This window comes from Salvelinus fontinalis, chromosome 38, assembly GCF_029448725.1.
Source record: "Salvelinus fontinalis isolate EN_2023a chromosome 38, ASM2944872v1, whole genome shotgun sequence".
Classification (NCBI taxonomy): Eukaryota; Metazoa; Chordata; class Actinopteri; order Salmoniformes; family Salmonidae; genus Salvelinus; species Salvelinus fontinalis.
The window spans coordinates 21,718,270-21,740,595 of record NC_074702.1 but is presented as its reverse complement, the minus strand read 5'-3'; the positions used below and the strand labels follow the sequence as shown (position 1 = coordinate 21,740,595).

The 22,326-nt window shown below is 46.4% G+C and overlaps 1 protein-coding gene and 1 pseudogene across 1 annotated transcript in view; both read left to right on the top strand.

Moving 5' to 3' along the window:
- The window catches only part of LOC129838089 (uncharacterized), a 29,923-nt gene extending 20,827 nt beyond the window's left edge, over positions 1–9,096 (top strand). Inside the window, exon 6 of the mRNA XM_055904803.1 lies at positions 8,562–9,096. Coding sequence (XP_055760778.1) covers positions 8,562–8,733 — 172 coding nt within the window. The 3' untranslated portion in view covers positions 8,734–9,096. The remainder of the gene's footprint in view (positions 1–8,561) is intronic.
- A 4,808-nt stretch (positions 9,097–13,904) lies between these two features.
- On the top strand, positions 13,905–21,886 carry LOC129837553 (fucolectin-6-like; annotated as a pseudogene).
- Positions 21,887–22,326: the final 440 nt, after the last annotated feature.

Genomic DNA, 22,326 nt, shown 5'->3' with positions numbered 1-22,326 from the left:
GGTGTGGCCATCTCCTCCTCATGTACTACATCAGATTTGCCAGTTCTTGCTGTGAGATGTTACCCCACTCTTCCACCAAGGTATCTGCAAGTTCCCGGACATTTCTGGGGGGAATGGCCCTAGCCCTCACCCTCCTATCCAACAGGTCCCAGACGTGCTCAATGAGATTGAGATCCGGGCTCTTCACTGGCCATGGCAGAATACTGACATTCCTGTCTGCAAGGAAATCACACACAGAATTATCAGTTTAACTGGTGGCATTGTCTTACTGGAGGGTCATGTCAGGATGAGCCTGCAGGAAGGGGACCACATGATGGAGGAGGATGTCTTCCCTGTAACGCACAGCGTTGAGATTGCCTGCAATAACAACAAGCTCAGTCCGATGATGCTGTGACACACCGCCCCAGACCATGATGGACCCTCCACCTCCAAATCGATCCCGCTCCAGAGTACAGTCCTCTGTGTAATGCTCATTCCTTCAATGATAAACGTGAATCTGACCATCACCGCTGGTGAGACAAAACCGCGACTTGTCAGAGCACTTTTTGCCAGTTCTGTCTGGTCCAGCGACGGTGGGTTTGTGACAAAAGGCGACGTTGTTGCCGGTGATGTCTGGTGAGGACCTGCCTTACAACAGGCCTACACGCCCTCAGTCCAGTCTCTCTCAGCCTTTTGCGGACAGTCTGAGCACTGATGGAGGGATTGTTCGTTCCTGGTGTAACTCGGGCAGTTGTTGTTGCCATTCTGTATCTGTCCCGCAGGTGTGATATTCGGATGTATCGATCCTGTGCCGGTGTTGTTACATGTGGTCTGCCACTGCGAGGACGATCAGCTGTCCTTCCTGTCTCTCTGTAGCGCTGTCTTAGGCATCTCACAGTATGGACATTGCAATTTATTGCCCTGGCCACATCTGCAGTCCTCATGCCTCCTTGCAGCATGCCTAAGGCACGTTCACGCAGATGAGCAGGGACCCTGGGCATCTTTCTTTTGGTGTTTTTCAGTCAGTAGAAAGGCCTCTTTAGTGTCCTAAGTTTTCATAACTGTGACCTTAATTGCCTGCCGTCTGTAAGCTGTTAGTGTCTTAACGACCGTTCCACAGGTGCATGTTCATTCATTGTTTATGGTTCATTGAACAATCATGGGAAAGAGTGTTTAAACGCTTAAACGCTTTACAATGAAGATCTGTGAACTTATTTGGATTTTTACGAATTATCTTTGAAAGACAGGTTCATGAAAAGGGGACGTTTCTTTTTTTGCTGAGTTTATATATATACATACAGTGCCAAAGGTTTTTATATTATCGATCGATTGACTTATGACTTTTCAAATCACCCTGTAGTGCTATCTGCAGAGTTAGCTCCAGGTAAATGTAGCAATTCTTCAGCCATTTCTAGACCTGCAACCAAAAAAAGCTACATATGGAAAGTACCAAAACAAATGATATATTTACATTTTTTATTTCACCTTTATTTAACCAGGTAGGCCAGTTGAGAACAAGGTCTCATTTTCAAATTGCAACCTGGCCAAGATAAAGGAAAGCTGTGCGACAAAAACAACACAGAGTTACACATAAACAAACGTACAGTCAATAACACAATAGAAAAATCTATGTACAGTGTGTGTAAAAGTAGAAGAGTACGGAGGTAAAGGCAATAAATAGGCCATAGATGCGAAATAATGACAATTTAGCATTAACACTGGAGTGATAGATGTGCAGATGATGATGTGCAAGTAGAGATACTGGGGTGCAAAAAAGCAAGAGGATGAACAGCAATATGGGGATGAGGTAGTTGGGTGTGCTATTTACTGATTGGCTGTATACAGGTACATTGATCGGTAAGCTGCTCTGACAGCTGATGCTTAAAGTTAGAGAGGGAGATATAAGACTCCAGCTTCAGTGATTTTTGCAATTCGTTCCAGTCATTGGCAACAGAGAACTGGAAGGAAAGGCGGCCAAAGGAAGTGTTGGATTTTGGGGATGACCAGTGAAATATACCTGCTGGAGCACGTGCTACGGGTGGGTGTTGCTATGGTGATCAGTGAGCTGAGATAAGGTGGGGCTTTACCAAGCAAAGACTTATAGATGACCTTGAACCAGTGGGTTTGGCGACGAATATGTAGTGAGGGCCAGCCAACAAGAGCATACAGGTGGCAGTGGTGGGTAGTATATGGGGCTCTGGTGACAGAATGGATAGAACTGTGATAGACTACATCCAGTTTGCTGAGTAGAGTGTTGGGGGCTATTTTGTAAGTTACATTACCGAAGTCAAGGATCGTTAGGATAGTCAGTTTTACGAGGGTATGTTTGGCAGCGTGAGTGAAGGATGCTTTGTTGCGAAATAGGAAGCCCATTCTAGATTTACATTTTGGATTGGAGATGCTTATTGTGAGTCTGTGTCACGTTCTGACCTTTATTTCCTTTGTTTTGTCTTTATTTAGTATGGTCAGGGCGTGAGTTGGGGTGGGCATGTCTATGTTTGTATTTCTATGTTTTCCTATTTCTGTGTTTGGTATGATATGGTTCTCAATCAGAGGCAGGTGTTTTGTGTTGTCTCTGATTGGGAACCATATTAGGTAGCCTGTTCTGTGTTGGGTTTTTGTTGGGTGGTTGTTTTCAGTCTTTGTGTGTCTGCACCAGATAGAACTGTTTCGGTTGTCACTTTTGTTGTTTTGTATTTTGAGTGTTCACCTTTATTAAAGTAAGATGAACAATTACCACGCTGCGCATTGGTCCTCCGATCCTCCTAACTTATCCTCCTCAGACGAGGAAGACGACAGCCGTTACAGAACCACCCACCAAAACCGGACCAAGCAGCGTGGTAAAGGACAGCAGCAGCAGCGGCAAAGTACACAGGACTCCTGGACATAGGAGGAAATTCTGGATGGTAAGGGACCCTGGGTTCAAGCTGGAGAATATCGCCACCCTCGTGAAGAGCTGGAGGCAGCTAAATCCGAGAGGCGGTGGTATGAGGAGGCAGCACGGAAGCAAGGCTGGAAGCCAGAGAGGCAGCCCCAAAAATTTCTTGGGGAGGGGCACACGGGGAGTGTGGCGAGTCCAGGAGTAGACCTGCGCCAGCCCCCCGTGCTTACCGTGGAGAGAGAGGGCGTCGTACTGGTCAGGCACCGTGTTATGCGATGGAGCGCACGGTGTCCCCAGTACGCGTGCTTAACCCAGTGCGGTACATTCCAGCTCCTCGTATCGGCCGGGCTAGAGTGGGCATCGAGCCAGGTGCCATGAAGCCGGCTCAACGCATCTGGTCTCCAGTGCGTCTCCTCGGGCCGGCATACATGGCACCAGCCGTACGCATAGTGTCCCCGGTTCACCTACATAGGTGCGGGTTATTCCACCTCCCCGCACTGGTCGGGCGACGGGGAGCATTCAACCAGGTAAGGTTGGGCAGGCTCGGTGTTCAAGGGAACCAGTACGCCTGCACGGTCCGGTATTTCCGGCGCCACCTCCCCGCCCCAGTCCAGTACCACCAGTGCCTCCTCCACGCACTAGCCCTATGGTGCGTGTCTCCAGCCCTTTACCACCGGTGCCTACACCACGCACCAAGCCTCCTGTGTGTCCCCAGAGTCCTGTGCGTCCTGTTGCTGCTCCCCGCACTAGCCCTGAGATGCGTGTCCCCAGCCCGGTACCACCAGTTCCGGCACCACGCACCTAGGCCTAATGTGCGTCTCCAGGGTCCAGTATGCCCTGTTCCTTCTCCCCGCACAGCCTGAAGGTGCGTGTCCCCAGCCCGGTAACACCAGTTCCGGCACCACGCACCAGGCCTACAGTGCGCCTCAGCCGGCCAGAGTCTGCCGTCTGCACAGCGGTGCCTGAACTGCCCGTCTACCCAGCGCCATCTGAGCCATCAGTCTGCCAAACGCCATCTGAGCCATCCGTCTACCCAGCGCCATCTGAGCCATCCGTCTGCCCCGAGCCGTCAGAGCCGCCCGTCTGTCCCGAGCCGTCAGAGCCGTTCGTCAGTCAGGAGCCGCTAGAGCCATTCGTCAGTCAGGATCTGCCAGAGCCGCCAACCAGACAGGATCAGCCAGAGCCGCCAACCAGACAGGATCAGCCAGAGCCGCCAACCAGACAGGATCAGCCAGAGCCGCCAACCAGACAGGATCAGCCAGAGCCGTCAGCCAGCCATGAGCAGCCAGAGCCGTCAGCCAGCCATGAGCAGCCAGAGCCGTCAGCCAGCCATGAGCAGCCAGAGCCGTCAGCCAGCCATGAGCAGCCAGAGCCGTCAGCCAGCCATGAGCAGCCAGATCCGTCAGCCAACCATGAGCCGTCCAGTCAGGATCCGCCAGAGCCGTCCAGCCAGGATCCGCCAGAGCCGTCATCCAGCCAGGATCCGTCCCTCAGTCCGGAGCTGCCGTCCCTCAGTCCGGAGCTGCCCCTTATCCTGGTGCTGCCCCTTATCCTGGTGCTGCCCCTTAGTCCGGAGCTGCCCCTTAGTCCGGTGCTGCCCCTTAGTCCGGTGCTGCCCCTTAGTCCGGTGCTGCCCCTTAATCCAGTGGGGTTAATGTGGAGGGTGGCCATTTGGAGGAGGCTACGGAGGCGGTTAGTGACTGTGGTGGGGTGGGGACCACGACCAGTGCCGGAGCCGCCGCCGTGGACGGACGCCCACCCAGACCCTCCCCTAGACTTTGTGCTGGTGCGCCCGGAGTTCGCACCTTAAGGGGGGGGGGGGGGGGGGTTTATGTCACGCCCTGGCCTTAGTATTCTTTGTTTTCTTAATTATTTTAGTTAGGTCAGGGTGTGACATGGGGAATGTATGTGGTTTTTGTAGTGTCTAGGGTGGTTGTAAGGTTTAGGGGGTTTATTAGAGTAGTTGGGTTTATGTTTAGTATAGAAGTCTAGCTGTGTCTATGGTGGAGTGTATGTTTCTAGGTATGTCTATGGTTGCCTGAGTGGTTCTCAATCAGAGACAGATGTCTTTCATTTGTCTCTGATTGGGAGCCATATTTAAGGCAGCCATAGGCATCATGCAATTGTGGGTAATTGTCTATGTCGATGTTCTATGTTGCATGTTGTGCACTTAGTCCTTGCTTAGCTTCACGTTCGTCTGTTTGTTGTTTTGGTTCGTTTTTTCCTTCTTTAATAAAGAGAAGATGTGTTTTTCACGCGCTGCATGTTGGTCCTCTCTCTCTCCCATTGACGATCGTGACAGGCTGTCACTACACAGTTGATAATTTTATTAAATTCTAATCCTTTGCACATGAACACTCACTCATTCGGGAATAATTGTAATCAATATATATTTACGCTCAGTGTGTCGTCGTGATATCTGTTGGAATCGTCCGTCTTTCTGTTGGAAAGTTCATCCGCGCGTCTCTCTCTGCTTTCCTGAAGTCTTTCGTGGTTAGAATGGTTACTTCAGAGTACCAATCAGAAATGTTCTTATAGAATAGATGTTTCGGCGGTTGTCGGTCTTCGCATGTCAGGTTTACATCATTTCTAGCTGCAGACTAGTAATTAGTATCGAAGAGTTGCTCTTATTCTGTCCATGGCCAATGACTTAGTTAAACTTTAAAGGGAAAACAATTCTCTCACATTAACGGTTCAACATCACCTTACATCATTTCACAAATAGTTTCATCTTTACTCATGCATTTTATACAATGATTAGACGCAAACCTCAGGCACCTGTATAAACAGTGTTATGGTAATGTGGCTGTATTGTCTTTCATGAGGTCACAAACATGAAACAAAATGGACCGGGTCGTAGCTGGCTTCTCCACCGACCGTTTACACATTCTCCAAAACATGGATATTGTTCAGTTCTCAAGATCTGTGATGTAGAAGATGTTCCTTTGTTCTCTCTGTGTCTCTTTCTGCATGGCCAGGAAATTACGACCTGAGATAACAGAATCTGGGTGTAGGAGAGGAGAGAGGGGAAGGCACTCGCTCTACCCAAAGAGGGCTACGTCATGACAGTTGGATCCCCCATATACTGTATATAACATTATATTGGTTGCAATAACTTGTATAATAATTTAAATTGAAAAATTACAAGTTTTGAATCTGGCGCCATATACATTTTAAAGATTAGTTGAAGCAATGAAGCATGGAAAAACAACCTAGCCTATCAGCAGGAAAGGTGGAGCTATAACCATATAAATAAATACAGTGCATTCAGAAAGTATTCAGGCACCTTGACTTTTTCCACATTTTGTTACGTTACAGCCTTATTCTAAAATGGATTAAATACAAAAACATCCTCAGCAATCTACACACAATACCCCATAATGATAAGTCGAAAACAGTTTTTTTGAAATGTTTGCTAATTTAATACAAATAAAAACAGAAATACCTTATTTACATAAGTATTCAGTCCCTTTGTTATGTGATTCGAAATTGAGCTCAGGTCCATCCTGTTTCCAATGATCATCCTTGAGATGTTGTACAACTTTATTGGAGTCCACCTGTGGTAAATTCAATTGATTGGACATAATTTGGAAAGGCACACACCTGTCTATTTAAGGATCCACAGTTGACAGTGCATGTCAGAGCAAAAACCAAGACATGAGGTAGAAAGAGTTGTCTGTAGAGCTCCAAGACAGGATTGTGTCGAGGCACAGATCTGGGGAAGGGTACCAAAAAATGGCCTCCAGAGAAGTCCAGAGAAGGGCATTGGTCAGGGAGGTGACCAAGAACCTGATGGTCACTCTAACAGAGGTCTAGAGTTCCTCTGTGGAGATGGGAGAACCTTCCAGGAGGACAACCATCTCTGCAGCACTCCACCAATCAGGCATTTATGGTTAAGTGGCCAGACGGAAGCCAATCCTCAGCAAAAGGCAACTAAAGACTCTCAGACCATGGGAAACAAGACTCTCTGGTCTCTCTTTGGCCTGAATGTCAAGCATCACTTCTGGAGGAAACCTGGCACCATCCCTACGGTGATGCATGGTGGTGGCAGCAGCCGTGCTTTGGGGATGTTTTTCAGTGGCAGGACCTGGAAGAGTAGTCAGGATCGAGGTAAAGATGAATGGAGCAAAGTACAGAGATCCTTGATGAAAACCTGCTCCAGAGTGCTCAGTACCTTAGACTGGGGTGAAGGTTCACCTTCCAACAGGACAACGACCCTAAACACACAACCAAGACAATGCAGGAGTGGCTTCGGGACAAGTCTCTGAATGTCCTTGTGTGGCCCAGCCAGAGCCCGGACTTGAAGCCGATCGAACATCTCTGGAGAGACCTGAAAATAGCTGTTCAGCAACGCTCCTCATCCAACCTGATTGAGAGGATCTGCAGAGAGGAGTGGGAAAAACTCACCAAATACAGGTGTGCCAAGCTTGTAGCGTCATACCCAAGAAGATTCAAGGCTGTATTCGTCGCCAAAGGTGCTTCATCAAAGTAAAGGGTTGGAATACTTATGTAAATTTGATATTTCCGGGTTTTTTTTATACATTTGCTAACATTTCTAAAAATCCATTTTTTTCTTTGTCATTATGGGGTATTGAGTGTGTAGATTGATGAGGGAAAAAACTATTGAATTCATTTTAAAATAAGGCTGTAACCTACGAAAATGTCAAAAGTCAAGTGGTCTGAATACTTTCTGAAGGCACTAAATCCTGCCTAATTTACTTAATGGTTATGTTAAAGGGGCAATCTGTTATTGGTACATCGATTTTTATACTTTTAAATTAATGATTCATACCCAAAGTAATGCTGATTTATTAAAGTATATAACTCATAAATACCTCATAAGCTTAGTTCAACTGTAATACCCCATAAGAACCCACAATCTAAAATAGTTTTCTCCAATGTTTGTAAACAATTTAGATTTAAATAAACCCTTTATAGCCTCAAAACATTGTTAAAACTCTACTTTTGTAACGTCCTGACCAGAGTTCGTATGTGCTTTGCTTGTTTAGTGTTGGTCAGGACGTGAGCTGGGTGGGAATTCTATGTTGTGTGTCTAGTTCGTCTGTTTCTGTGTTCAGCCTAATATGGTTCTCAATCAGAGACAGCTGTCAATCGTTGTCCCTGATTGAGAATCATATATAGGTGGCTTGTTTTGTGTTGGGGATTGTGGGTGGTTGTTTCCTGTGTCAGTGTTTGTGCCACACAGGACTGTGACGGTTAGTTTGTTATTTTGTATAGTGTCTATGTCTAACGTTAGTAGTTTGTGTATTGCACTTTCGTTTGTAGCTTCACAGTCGTTTGTTGTTTTGTATTAGTTTGTCAGTATCTTGTCTTGGTGTTTATTAAATTCATGGAAAATTACCACGCTGCACATTGGTCCTCCGATCCTCCTCTCCTCTCCTCGTCCGAGGAGGAGGAAGAGCTAGACTGCCGCTACAACTTTTCATAGTATGGATGGTCAGTCCTTGCATCCACAGCTCTGAATATGAATTTGAAAGAGGTTACATTAATCCAGCCTCATCCTCAGCTTTTTACCAAAACATTGGTGGGGTGTCCGGCAGATGGGCACTTTCTTATTTTTATTTAACCTTTATTTAACTACTTTAAGTCTCCTGAGATAGGGGCTTACTATCCATTTGGAATTGAATAGAAGTTGCTATCAGTAGGTACTATAGTAGTTTGTTTCTGTTTTATCCTGCAGGTGTGCTGTGATCTCCTCTATCCCAGGTGGCACTTCTAGCACCTTCCAGTGTACCGGCATGGAGGGTCGATATGTCAACGTGGTTATTCCAGGGAGGAAGGAGTACCTGACCTTGTGTGAGGTGGAGGTGTACGGGTCACCCCTGGATGGGACTGGGCCTACATGTAACTAAATCACATCATTAATTCTAACAGCACCCTGCAATGTTTGGGGAATGTATTGTCTTACGAAAAACAATTCATATTATTTAGTATACTTCCAGTATGTTAATTATCAAAAATGTGTATTTACTTTCAGTATACAAAAACAAATTTGGTCCACTATTCTGGAAATTCTTCTTGCACACTGTTTTTGGAAGTTTGGGTATAAATTGGCCAACATTTTTTATAACACTTTAAAAAAATATATTCATACATTTTATGTAGCCTGACTTATTGGTGAGATGGTTCTCATTCATACTTAGAAATACATATAATGCTGTAATAGTATTGCTATTATGCTAAAATGAATTAAAGGTGAAATCTTGGATCTGGAATTATTCCATCATGTATTTGGTTGTTTGTGCTTGTAGTCTGTAAATAGGTCCATTTTGGCCTCTGTACAATAATCCACTCTTTGCCACATCCTGTTCCCTCTAAAGTTGTAACCCTATCTTCTACTCTAAATTATTCAATTGTGGTCGGAATTACTGCAGATTACTTTATTGCTTGCAGCTTTATTGCTTGCTGGCCTCGTATCATAAGACATGGTGAACTCAGTTTGAAGGACCAAAAACATAAGCAGATGTTTACCAGCTGCATTAATATACGGTTGAATGCTACTCAGATGACCAGACGAGGACCAAACCAAATCAAGCATACATCAACATACGTTTTGTCACGCCCTGACCATAGAGTTTTTTATTCTTTATGTTGGTTAGGTCGGGGTGTGACTACGGTGGGTCATCTAGGTGTTTATATGTCTATGTTGGCATGTTATGGTTCCGAATCAGAGGCAGCTGTTTATCGTTGTCTCTGATTGGGTATCATATTTAGGCAGCCATTCCCCTTTGTTCTTTGTGGGATCTTGTCTAGGTATAGTTGCCTGTGAGCACTACTCTGAGCTTCACGTTTTGTTTGTTCGCGTTATTGTTTTTGTTATTTGAGTTTTTCATTCCGAATATAAAGGATGGAAACATACCACGCTGCATTTTGGTCCACTCCTTATGATGATCTTGACAGAAGATCCCACCACAAACGGACCAAGCAGTGTGGCCAGGAGGAACAGGTATCCTGGGCCTGGGAGGATATCCAGGAGGTAAAGACATCCTGGACTTGGGAGGAGATAATGTCAGGAGACGGAAGCCTTCCATGGAAGCAGACGCAAGCTGTGAAGGAAGGACAGCGACAACGCCGGGGTTCGCGGCCACGACGCAAGCCAAAGAAGCTGCCTCAAAATGTTTTTTTTTGGGGGGGGGGGGGGCACACGGGGTGGTCGGCGAAGTTGAGGTATGAGTCAGAGACCGAGGAGTTATTGGACAAATTGGAGGAGAGTGAAGAGGGGAGAGTTAGAGACCTTCAAGGAGTTGTTGGAGAAATTGGAGGAGAGTGAAGCGAGAGAGCTGTTGGTTTGGCGTAGTATGCACGGCATTCGCCCTGAGGAGCGTGTTAGCCGTCCGATGCCACCTGTGCCAGCTTCCTATACTCGTCCTGAGGAGCGTGTCATTTAATCGGTACCACGTGGGCCGGTTCTACGCAGCAGGTCTCCAGTGCGCCAACACAACCCAGTACGTCCTGTGTTAGCTCCCCGCACTCACCGTGCGGAGTGTGTCATTGTTCCGGCACCATCTGTGCCAGCTCTACACACCAGGTCTCCAGTGCGCCTCCACAGCCCAGTACGTCCTGTGCCTGCACCTTGCACTCTCCCTCAAGTGCGCCTTCCCAGTCAGGTATGTCCTGTGCCTGCTCCTCGCAATCTCCCTAAACTGCGTGTCCCCAGTCAGGTACGTCCTGTGCCTCCTCCCCGCACTCGCCCTGAGGTGCGTGTCATCATCCCGGTGCCACCTGTACCGGTCCCACGCATCAGGCCTCCAGTGTGCCTCCACAGTCCAGTACGTCCTGTGCCTCCTCCCTGCACTCGCCCTGAGGTGCGTGTCATCAGCCTGGTGCCACCTTTACCGGTCCCACGCATCAGGCCTCCAAAACCCAGAGCTTCCGGCGACAGTTCCCAGTCCAGAGCTTCCGGCGACAGTTCCCAGTCCAGAGCTTCCGGCGACAGTTCCCAGTCCAGAGCTTCCGGCGTCAGTTCCCAGTCCAGAGCTTCCGGCGTCAGTTCCCAGTCCAGAGCTTCCGGCGTCAGTTCCCAGTCCAGAGCTTCCGGCGTCAGTTCCCAGTCCAGAGCTTCCGGCGTCAGTTCCCAGTCCAGAGCTTCCGGCGTCAGTTCCCAGTCCAGAGCTTCCGGCGTCAGTTCCCAGTCCAGAGCTTCCGGCGTCAGTTCCCAGTCCAGAGCTTCCGGCGTCAGTTCCCAGTCCAGAGCTTCCGGCGTCAGTTCCCGGTCCAGAGCTTCCGGCGTCAGTTCCCGGTCCAGAGCTTCCGGCGTCAGTTCCCGGTCCAGAGCTTCCGGCGTCAGTTCCCGGTCCAGAGCTTCCGGCGTCAGTTCCCGGTCCAGAGCTTCCGGCGTCAGTTCCCGGTCCAGAGCTTCCGGCGTCAGTTCCCGGTCCAGAGCTTCCGGCGTCAGTTCCCGGTCCAGAGCTTCCGGCGTCAGTTCCCGGTCCAGAGCTTCCGGCGTCAGTTCCCGGTCCAGAGCTTCCGGCGTCAGTTCCCGGTCCAGAGCTTCCGGCGTCAGTTCCCGGTCCAGAGCTTCCGGCGTCAGTTCCCGGTCCAGAGCTTCCGGCGTCAGTTCCCGGTCCAGAGCTTCCGGCGTCAGTTCCCGGTCCAGAGCTTCCGGCGTCAGTTCCCGGTCCAGAGCTTCCGGCGTCAGTTCCCGGTCCAGAGCTTCCGGCGTCAGTTCCCGGTCCAGAGCTTCCGGCGTCAGTTCCCGGTCCAGAGCTTCCGGCGTCAGTTCCCGGTCCAGAGCTTCCGGCGTCAGTTCCCGGTCCAGAGCTTCCGGCGTCAGTTCCCGGTCCAGAGCTTCCGGCGTCAGTTCCCGGTCCAGAGCTTCCGGCGTCAGTTCCCGGTCCAGAGCTTCCGGAGACGTTTTACGGTCCAGAGCTTCCGGAGACGTTTTACGGTCCAGAGCTTCCGGAGACGTTTTACGGTCCGAAACCTCCAACGACGGTCCGCGGTCTGGAACCTCCAGCGGGGGTTCTCGGTCCGGAGCCTCCGGCGACGAACCACGGTCCGGAGCCCCCCGGCGACGATCCACGGTCCGGTTCCTCCCGGCGACGGCCCACGGTCCGGTTAATCCGGCGACGAGCCACGGTCCGGTTCCTCCGATTACGTGTCCACGAGCAGAGTGGGTACTTCACCCCGCACCGGAGGCGCCCCCGACGGTAGATGCCCACCCGGACCCTCCCCTATTGAGTCAGGTTCTGCGGTCGGAGTCTCCACCTTTTGGGGGGGTAATGTCACGCCCTGACCATAGAGAGCTTTTTATTCTCTGTTGGTTAGGTTGAGGTGTGACTAGGGTGGGTCATCTAGGTGTTTATGTCTATGTTGGCCTGTTATGGTTCCCAATCAGAGGCAGCTGTTTATTGTTGTCTCTGATTGGGGATCATATTTAGGCAGCCATTTCCCCTTTGTGCTTTGTGGGATCTTGTCTAGGTATAGTTGCCTGTGAGCACTACTCTGAGCTTCACGTTTCGTTTGTTCGCTTTATTGTTTTTGTTATTTGAGTTTTTTCTTCCTAATAAAAAGGATGGAAACATACTGCGCTGCATTTTGGTCCACTCCTTATGACGATCGTGACACATTTAAACTCCACTGGACGTTAGGTAAGAGAATATGACAGAATCCTCCAGTAGTCCATTGAATGCCTTTAACCTTATTTGGAAATAATACTAGTGATGCTAATTTGTTTACGTAATGTGTATTTTAATTGTACTTAATAAAACAAACATGAAAAGGCTTCAAGTGAATACTACAATAGGCAACACTATGGGGTTATTAACATGAGAAGGAATACAGTGCCTTTGAAAGTACTTTTTCCACATGGTTGCTGCATCATGTCATGGGTATTTGTGTAATTGTTAAGGCCTGGGGAGGTTTTCAGGATAAATAGGAAACGGAATGCAGCTAAGCACAGGCAAAGTCCTAGAGGAAAACCTGATTGTCTGTTTTGAGATTAATTTACCTTTCATCAGGAGAATAACCTAAAACATAAGGCCAAATCTACACTGGAGTTGCTTACCAAGAAGACAGCGAATGTTCCTGAGTGTCCGAGTTACAGTTTTTAAATTAAACCTACTTAAAAATCTATGGCAATACCTGAAAATGGTTGTCTAGTAATGATCAACAACCAAGCTGACAGACCTTGAACAACTTTGAAAATAATAATGGGCAAATGTTGCTCAATCCAGGTGTGGAAAGCTCTTAGAGACTTCTAATCTCGTTCCTGGTACTTCATAGTACAAAAACATCAACTCATCCAATGGCATATATCAAATGTCAACTTTAGATACTCCCATCTCAAGTACACCCCACTCCTGGACAAGCTCACTGAGGGGAGTGAGCCTCTAGGTCATATACTATCTCAGGATAAGTGCAACATCAGAGGGGACATACAATGGTTCCAGACACTGCCATGCTCCTCCCCCCAATGGGAAAAGGAGGGAGTGACTGGCGTACAGACATTGTGGAGCCAAGAGATAATTGGTTCCTCCTTAATCGCGCCATCCCTTCACATGGTTCAACAGATACATTCACATTTGAAGACAACGTTCCATTCTGACCTCTCCCTTTCTGATATTCTGCATATTACCAGACACGTAAAAGACAAGCCTGACCTCTCCCCTCTGGGCCCCAAGTGAAATTTCCCTAGCTGAGAAGGGAAATGTGCAACGGCCAACAGTATAGTCCAAAGGGAGACATTCTAATGACAAGTATCTCACATAAGCATATTATGTAAATAAAACATCTTATTGATCTATGTTACCCAAATAATTCTGATAATTCTGATTCATCCTCCACAATACATACAGCCTCTTGTGATTTCAAGGAAAATGACACAGAGACGAAAGGTATATTATTAGTATTTTATTTTTCTTGCTCAATTTTTAGGGGCTTCCCTTGGCATCCATGAGTACGCACCACTGCGTGGGTTTCATGACCATGTCAGTAGCTATGACAATTCAATAACAATGAGACAGGAGCAAGAATCAGTTCAACCAGTTCAACCAATGTACACATCTCATACACAACAATAACAATGATGCTCTGTGCATACAACTACGGTAAGTAGGAGGAACAAAAGGTACAACCTTAATAGATAACACTGTCTTTTTAATTCAATCTTAGTCCTGTATTGACGCTTTGCCTGTTTGATGGTTCATCAGAGGGCATAGCGGGATTTCTTGTAAGCTTCTAGGTTAGAGTCCTGCTCCTTGAAAGCAACAGTTGAGTTATGTACGTACAGTCACTGTGGGGACGACGTCCTCGGTGCACTTATTGATAAAGCCAGTGACTGATGTGGTGTACTCCTCAATACCATCGTAAGAATCACGGAACATATTCCAGTGTGTGCTAGCAAAACAGTTTTGTGGTTTAGCGTCTGCTTCATCAACCACTTTTTTATAGACCGAGTCATTGGTGCATCCTGCTTTAATTTTGGCTTGTAAGCAGGAATCAGGAGGAAGGAATTATGGTCAGATTTGCCAAATGGAGGGCGAGGGAGAGCTTTGTATGCGTCTCTGTGTGTGGAGTAAAGTTGGTCTAGGATTTTTTTCTCTCTGGTTGCACATTTAACATGCTGAAAGAAATTTGGTAAAACTGATTTAAGTTTCCCTGCGTTAAAGTCACCGGCCAATAGGAACTGCGCCTCTGGATGTACGTTTTCCTGTTTGCTTATGGTAGAATACAGCTCATTGAGTGTGGTTTTAGTGCCAACCTCGCTCTGTGGTGGTATGTAGACAGCTATGAAAAATACAGATGACAACTCTCTAGGGAGATAGTGTGGTCTACAGCTTATCATGAGATAATGTTACCTCAGGTGAGCAAAACTTTGAGACTTCCTTAGATATTTATTTTATTTTTATTTTATTTCACCTTTATTTAACCAGGTAGGCTAGTTGAGAACAAGTTCTCATTTGCAACTGCGACCTGGCCAAGATAGAGCATAGCAGTGTGAACAGACAACAACACAGAGTTACACATGGAGTAAACAATAAACAAGTCAATAACATGGTAGAAAAAAAGAGAATCTATATACAATGTGTGCAAAAGGCATGAGGAGGTAGGCATTAAATCGAATAATTACAATTTAGCAGATTAACACTGGAGTGATAAATCATCAGATGATCATGTGCAAGTAGAGATACTGGTGTGCAAAAGAGCAGAAAAGTAAATAAATAAAAGCAGTATGGGGGTGAGGTAGGTAAATTGGGTGGGCTATATACCGATGGACTATGTACATCTGCAGCGATCGGTTAGCTGCTCAGATAGCAGATGCTTAAAGTTGTTGAGGGAGATAAAAGTCTCCAACTTCAGAAATTTTTGCAATTCGTTCCAGTCGCAGGCAGCAGAGAACTGGAAGGAAAGGCGGCCAAATGAGGTTTTGGCTTTAGGGATGATCAGTGAGATACACCTGCTGGAGCGCGTGCTACGGGTGGGTGTAGCTATCGTGACCAGTGAACGCAGATAAGGCGGCACTTTACCTAGCATAGCCTTGTAGATGACCTGGAGCCAGTGGGTCTGACGACGAACATGTAGCAAGGGCCAGCCGACTAGGGCATACAGGTCGCAGTGGTGGGTAGTATATGGGGCTTTGGTGACAAAACGGATGACACTGTGATAAACTGCATCCAGTTTGCTGAGTAGAGTATTGGAAGCTATTTTGTAGATGACATCGCCGAAGTCGAGGATCGGTAGGATAGTCAGTTTTACTAGGGTAAGTTTCGCGGCGTGAGTGAAGGAGGCTTTGTTGCGAAATAGAAAGCCAACTATAGATTTGATTTTGGATTGGAGATGTTTGATATGAGTCTGGAAGGAGAGTTTGCAGTCTAGCCAGACATCTAGGTACTTATAGATGTCCACATATTCTAGGTCGGAATCGTCCAGGGTGGTGATGCTAGTCGGGCGTGCGGGTGCAGGCAGCGAACGGTTGAAAAGCATGCATTTGGTTTTAGTAGCGTTTAAGAGCAGTTGGAGGCCACGGAAGGAGTGTTGTATGGCATTGAAGCTCGTTTGGAGGTTAGATAGCACAGTGTCCAAGGAAGGGCCAGAAGTATACAGAATGGTGTCGTCTGCGTAGAGGTGGATCAGGGAATCGCCCGCAGCAAGAGCAATATCATTGATATATACAGAGAAAAGAGTCTGCCCGAGAATTGAACCCTATGCTACCCCCATAGAGACTGCCAGAGGACCGGACAACATGCCCTCCGATTTGACACACTGAACTCTGTCTGCAAAGTAGTTGGTGAACCAGGCAAGGCAGTCATTAGAAAAACCGAGGCTACTGAGTCTGCCGATAAGAATATGGTGATTGACAGAGTCGAAAGCCTTGGCCAGGTTGATGAAGACGGCTGCACAGTACTGTCTTTTATCGATGGCGGTTATGATATCGTTTAGTACCTTGAGCGTGGCTGAGGTGCACCCGTGACCGGCTCGGACCCCGGATTGCACAGCGGAGAAGGTACGGTGGGATTCGAGATGGTCAGTGATCTGTTTGTTGACTTGGCTTTCGAAGACCTTAGATAGGCAGGGCAGGGTGGATATAGGTCTGTAACAGTTTGGGTCCAGGGTGTCTCCCCCTTTGAAGAGGGGGATGACCGCGGCAGCTTTCCAATCCTTGGGGATCTCAGATGATACGAAGGAGAGGTTGAACAGGCTGGTAATAGGGTGTGCGACAATGGCGGCAGACAGTTTCAGAAATAGGGGGTCCAGATTGTCAAGCCCAGCTGATTTGTATGGGTCCAGGTTTTGCAGCTCTTTCAGAACATCTGCTATCTGGATTTGAGTAAAGGAGAAGCTGGGGAGGCTTGGGCGAGTAGCAGCGGGGGGGGGGGGGGGGCGGAGCGGTTGGCCAAGGTTGGAGTCGCCAGGAGGAAGGCATGGCCAGCTGTTGAGAAATGCTTGTTGAAGTTTTGGATTATCACGGATTTATCGGTGGTGACCGTGTTACCTAGCCTCAGTGCAGTGGGCAGCTGGGAGGAGGTGCTCTTGTTCTCCATGGACTTTACAGTATCCCAGAACTTTTTGGAGTTAGAGCTACAGGATGCAAATTTCTGCTTGAAAAAGCTGGCCTTTGCTTTCCTGACTGACTGCGTATATTGGTTCCTGACTTCCCTGAACAGTTGCATATCGCGGGGACTCTTCGATGCTATTGCAGTTCGCCATAGGATGTTTTTGTGCTGGTCGAGGGCAGTCAGGTCTGGAGTGAACCAAGGGCTATATCTGTTCTTAGTTCTGCATTTTTTGAACGGAGCATGCTTGTCTAATATGGTGAGGAAGTAACTTTTAAAGAATGACCAGGCATCCTCAACTGACGGGATGAGGTCAATATCCTTCCAGGGTACCCGGGCCAGGTCAATTAGAAAGGCCTGCTCGCAGAAGTGTTTTAGGGAGCGTTTGACAGTGATGAGGGGTGGTCGTTTGACCGCGGACCAGTAGCGGATACAGGCAATGGGGCAGTGATCGCTGAGATCTTGATTGAAGACAGCAGAGGTGTATTTGGAGGGCAAGTTGGTCAGGATAATGTCTATTAGGGTGCCCATGTTTACGGATTTAGGGTTGTACCTGGTGGGTTCCTTGATAATTTGTGTGAGATTGAGGGCATCTAGCTTAGATTGTAGGACTGCCGGGGTGTTAAGCATATCCCAGTTTAGGTCACCTAACAGAACAAACTCTGAAGCTAGATGGGGGGCGATCAATTCACAGATGGTGTCCAGGGCACAGCTGGGAGCTGAGGGGGGTCGGTAGCAGGCGGCAACAGTGAGAGACTTATTTCTGGAGAGATTAATTTTTAAAATTAGAAGTTCGAACTGTTTGGGCATAGACTTGGAAAGTATGACAGAACTTTGCAGGCTATCTCTGCAGTAGATTGCAACTCCTCCCCCTTTGGCAGTTCTATCTTGACGGAAAGGGTTATAGTTGGGTGTGGAAATCATACCAAGATATGGTGCACAAGCTGTGGTTTACATAAATGCTTAGGCCCCTTCCCGTGTCTTACCAGAGGCTGCTGTTCTGTCCTGCCGATAGTGTATAACCCGCCAGCTGTATGTTCTGATATGTGCCTGATCCTCGCAAGGCACCCTGATCTTTTGCCTCAATCTCGGTTTCCTTTTCCAGAATCACGGGGATCGGGGCCTGGTCGGGTGTCTGCAGTATATCCCTCGCGTCCGACTCATTGAAGAAAAACTCTTCATCTATTTTGAGGTGAGTAATCCCAGTTCTGATGTCCAGAAGCTCTTTTCGGTCATAAGAGACGGTAGCAGCAACATTATGTACAAAACAAGTTACGAAAAAACAAACAAAATAGCCTTGTTGGTTGAGAGCCGATAAGACGGCAGCCCTACCCTCCGGCGCCATCATTATTCCGAAGCTCTACGGAGAATTCCTTCGACCTCATGGCTTGGTTTTGCTCTGACATGCACTGTCAACTGTGGGACCTTATATAGACAGGTGTTTGCCTTTCCAAATCATGTCCAATCAATTGAATTTAACAACAGGTGGACTCAAGTTGTAGAAACATCTCAAGGATGATCAATGGAAACAGGATGCACTTGAGCTCAATTATGAGTATCATAGCGAAAGGTCTAAATAAGATATTTCTGTTTTTTAAATTTCTAATAAATTTGCTAAATTTTCAAAAACACTGATTTCGCTTTGTCATTATAGGATATAACAGTCTTTTTATCGTTCTGTGAAGTGGAGGTTTATGGGTACCTCGCCCCAACTGGTAAGGATAAGCCCCATCACGTTTAATTCCATTTGAATATTATTGAAGTAAATACTTTTAGTAAGTAACTCAGAGCAATCATGTCTTCTACTGACTCATTTTATGCAGACAAATATTCAAGTGATGTCTTGGATATACATACTGTATGATACAATACATTATAAATCATGTATCATTGTCTCAACAGTAGTTAAACATTGGTTTAAAGCCGGCTGCCGAATCCGTAAAATGTGAAGATGTATATAGCCTCCAACACTCTACTCAGCAAATTGGATGCAGTCTATCACAGTGCTATCCGTTTTGTCACCAAAGCCCCATATACTACCCACCACTGCGACCTGTATGCTCTCATTGGCTTGTCCTCGCTTCAAATTCGTTGCCAAACCCATAAGTCTTTGCTAGGTAAAGGCCCGCCTTATCTCAGCTCACTGGTCACCATGGCAGCACCCACCCGTCGCACGTGCTCCAGCAGGTATATCTCTCTGGTCACCCCCAAAGCCAATTCCTCCTTTGGCCGCATTTCCTTCCAGTTCTCTGCTGCCAATGACTGCAACGAATTGCAAAAATCACTGAAGCTGGAGACTCATATCTCCCTCACTAACTTTAAGCATCAGCTGTCAGAGCAGCTTACAGATCATTGCACCTGTACATACCCCATCTGTAAATAGCTCGTATAACTACCTCATCCCCATATTATTATTTTTTGTTTTGCTCCTTTGCACCCCAGTATCTCTACTTGCACATTCATCTTCTGCACATCTATCACTCCAGTGTTTAATTGCTAAATTGTAATTAGTTCGTCACTACGGCCTATTTATTGCCTTACCTCCCTAATCTTACATCATTTGCACACACTTTATAGGGACTTTTCTATTGTTTTAGTGACTGTATGTTTGTTTATTCCATGTGTAACTCTGTGTTGTTGTTTGTGTCGCACTGCTTGCTTTATCTTGGCCAGGTCACAGTTGTAAATGAGAACTTGTTCTCAACTGGCCTGAAATTAATAAATAAAATAAAATAATATATATACTTCTTCAATTACAAGGGGGATTACATGAACATCAGCATACGAATGCAAGTGCTAACAATTCTCTTGTCCAGGAAATAATGCAGCTTTACAGGGAAAACCCACCCAGTCATCATTGTGTGGGTTTGGTTTTGCTTACAATGCCATTGATGGGAATCACAACGGTATTTGGGAAGATGGTTCCTCCTCCTGCACCAACACCAAAGTGAAAGTTAACCCTTGTTGGCAGTTGGACCTTCTGTGGACTCATAAAGTGTTCTCCATCACCATCCCCAACCGAATAGACGGGACTTTCAGTAGACTGAATGGTTCTGAGTTCCGCATTGGTGACTCCCTGACAAAACAAGAACAATGGCAACAGCAATCCCAGGTGAACTGTGGGAGTTAAAGGCAATGCTATATTTGACAAAAGGTTGGTTAGCACAACTGTGTACAGACTGTAGAGATAGTTAGAGGACACAACATTCTATCTGTCCCATTATGGCGTCTCTGAGAGCATGAGCAGTGCCATTGAGGCCATCTCTATTTTGAAGTAGCACATTCTATTTTCTACTACTTCTATGAGTTGATAAACAAACTGAAAGGATGCGTACTGCCACGTTGAATGTGCTGTTTGAACGGGTATAAAGCCAAGGTTGACTATTTACTGCCTCCTGCAGTTACAGAATATTTGCTCACGAGTATAATTCATTGGCTGATCCCTCCTGGAATTATGTGATCCTTAACCCATAGAAAGTCCCACCCAGTTGAGTACTTCAAAATGGTGAAAGTCCTCAATGGCACTCCATATGCTAAAACGGGCTTTTGGTCACTTGAGTCCTCTATCTCTATGGTGCAGCCTGACTTACAACACCAGGAAATGTGTTGAATTGTCAACATTATTGAGTGGTTCACTATATGAGTCTGATGAGTTAACATGGAGCTGCTTGTGTTATAGTTACTGTTCTAAAGCTGTTTCGATTTCCTCCTGCAGGTGTGCTGTGATCTCTTCTATTCCAGCTGGCTTCTCCAGCACCTTCCAGTGTAACGGAATGGAGGGTCGATACGTCAACGTGGTCCTTCCAGGAAGAAGTGAATACCTGACCGTGTGTGGGGTGGAGGTCTATGGGTCACCACTGGACTGATAGATCCAGAGCATTTATTACCAAAATGTAATCTGGAGCACACACTGTTTTCTGGACGTGATAGATAACTTATATATATATTTTTTTTTAACTAGGCAAGTCAGTTAAGAACAAATTCATATTTGCAATTTGACCTACTGGGGAACAGTGGGTTAACTGCCTTGTTCAGGGGCAGAATGACACATTTTTAGCTTGTCAGCTATGGGTTATGATCCAGCAACCTTTTGGTTACTGACACAACGCTCTAACCACTAGGCTACCTGCCACCCTAAATTATATTGTAGGTAACATTCTCCACACTCTTAGAAAAAAGGGTGTCCTTCAGCTGTCCCCATAGGAGAACCCTTTTAAGTTCCTGGTAGAACCCTTTTGGGTTCCATGTGGAACAGGGTTCTACATGGAACCCAAAAGGGTTCTTCAAAGGGTTCTCCTATGGGGACAGCCGAAGAACCCTTTAAGGTTCTAGATACACTCTTAGAAGTAAAGGAGCTATGTGTAGGAAAAATCCATGTTTAAATGTATTAACAGTTGAGTATTTGTTATTTCACATTGTAAATATAGTTATATTGAGTACATTCATTTAGATCTGTTTACAGCAAGTACAGTTTCAATTAAAGGCTCCTATCATTGTAATGTATTGTATGTTAATGTATTTGGAGAAGATAAAGTGTAACACAGCACCTGTTTCAGAAGCATTTCTTGGTGTCACCTAGAATGCAATTATCAAAGGTATTTTGATAGGAATATGATGGCCTAACCCTATGTTTTTAAATTCTCAAAACCAAGACATTTAGCTAATTCACCTGTGTACGCACTCATACATGCATGGACACACATACTGTATGCACACTCACTTGGTCATGTAGAAGAGTGTGGATTGTAATTGTACCAGGACCATAAGTAAACATTGAAGTCATTTTATAATTAGACACTTTTAATCTACTTTTATCTGAATGAATTTAGTCATCAACTGCAGTAAAATATCTGATGTGGAATAAGAATACATACAATATGTTGCCTGCTCCTGTACATGCTCTTGAGATTCTATAAGTAGCAAAGTATACAACTACTCTGTAACACGTTGAACATGTGTAGATGCTTCCTGTTATTCCCTTCCATATCACGATATCCTGATCATTCAGTTATACTGTCTGTATTTCGCCATAAGTTGGAATCATGTTTTAGTTATTTATCTCAATGATTATGTCACAGGGTGGAAAAGTGAGTTGAGCAGGCATAGTGAAGCAGAGGGAAAAAGTATATTTTTAACATGTATGTTCATACGTCATGGTTTAAAGCCATCACCGTAGGCCAGCAGGCAGGTTGCAGCAAGGATCCACCGAAAAGCAAATGTTTCACACAAAAATAAATAAACCCACTCATAGCAAACAAAGTCCCCTTGAGCATAAAGTCCTCCAATACCTGCCAGAAGCTCTCCCACATGGTGTCCTGATGCAGCCAGGCCCGTTCTTGTAGTCTGCTTTTGTCTAGTTCCCTATATGGTCCTGGGACGTCAATGAGGACTAGATTAGTATTTAGGACGTTCTCAGGACATTCAGTGTATCAGTTGTCAGGATGTCTGTAA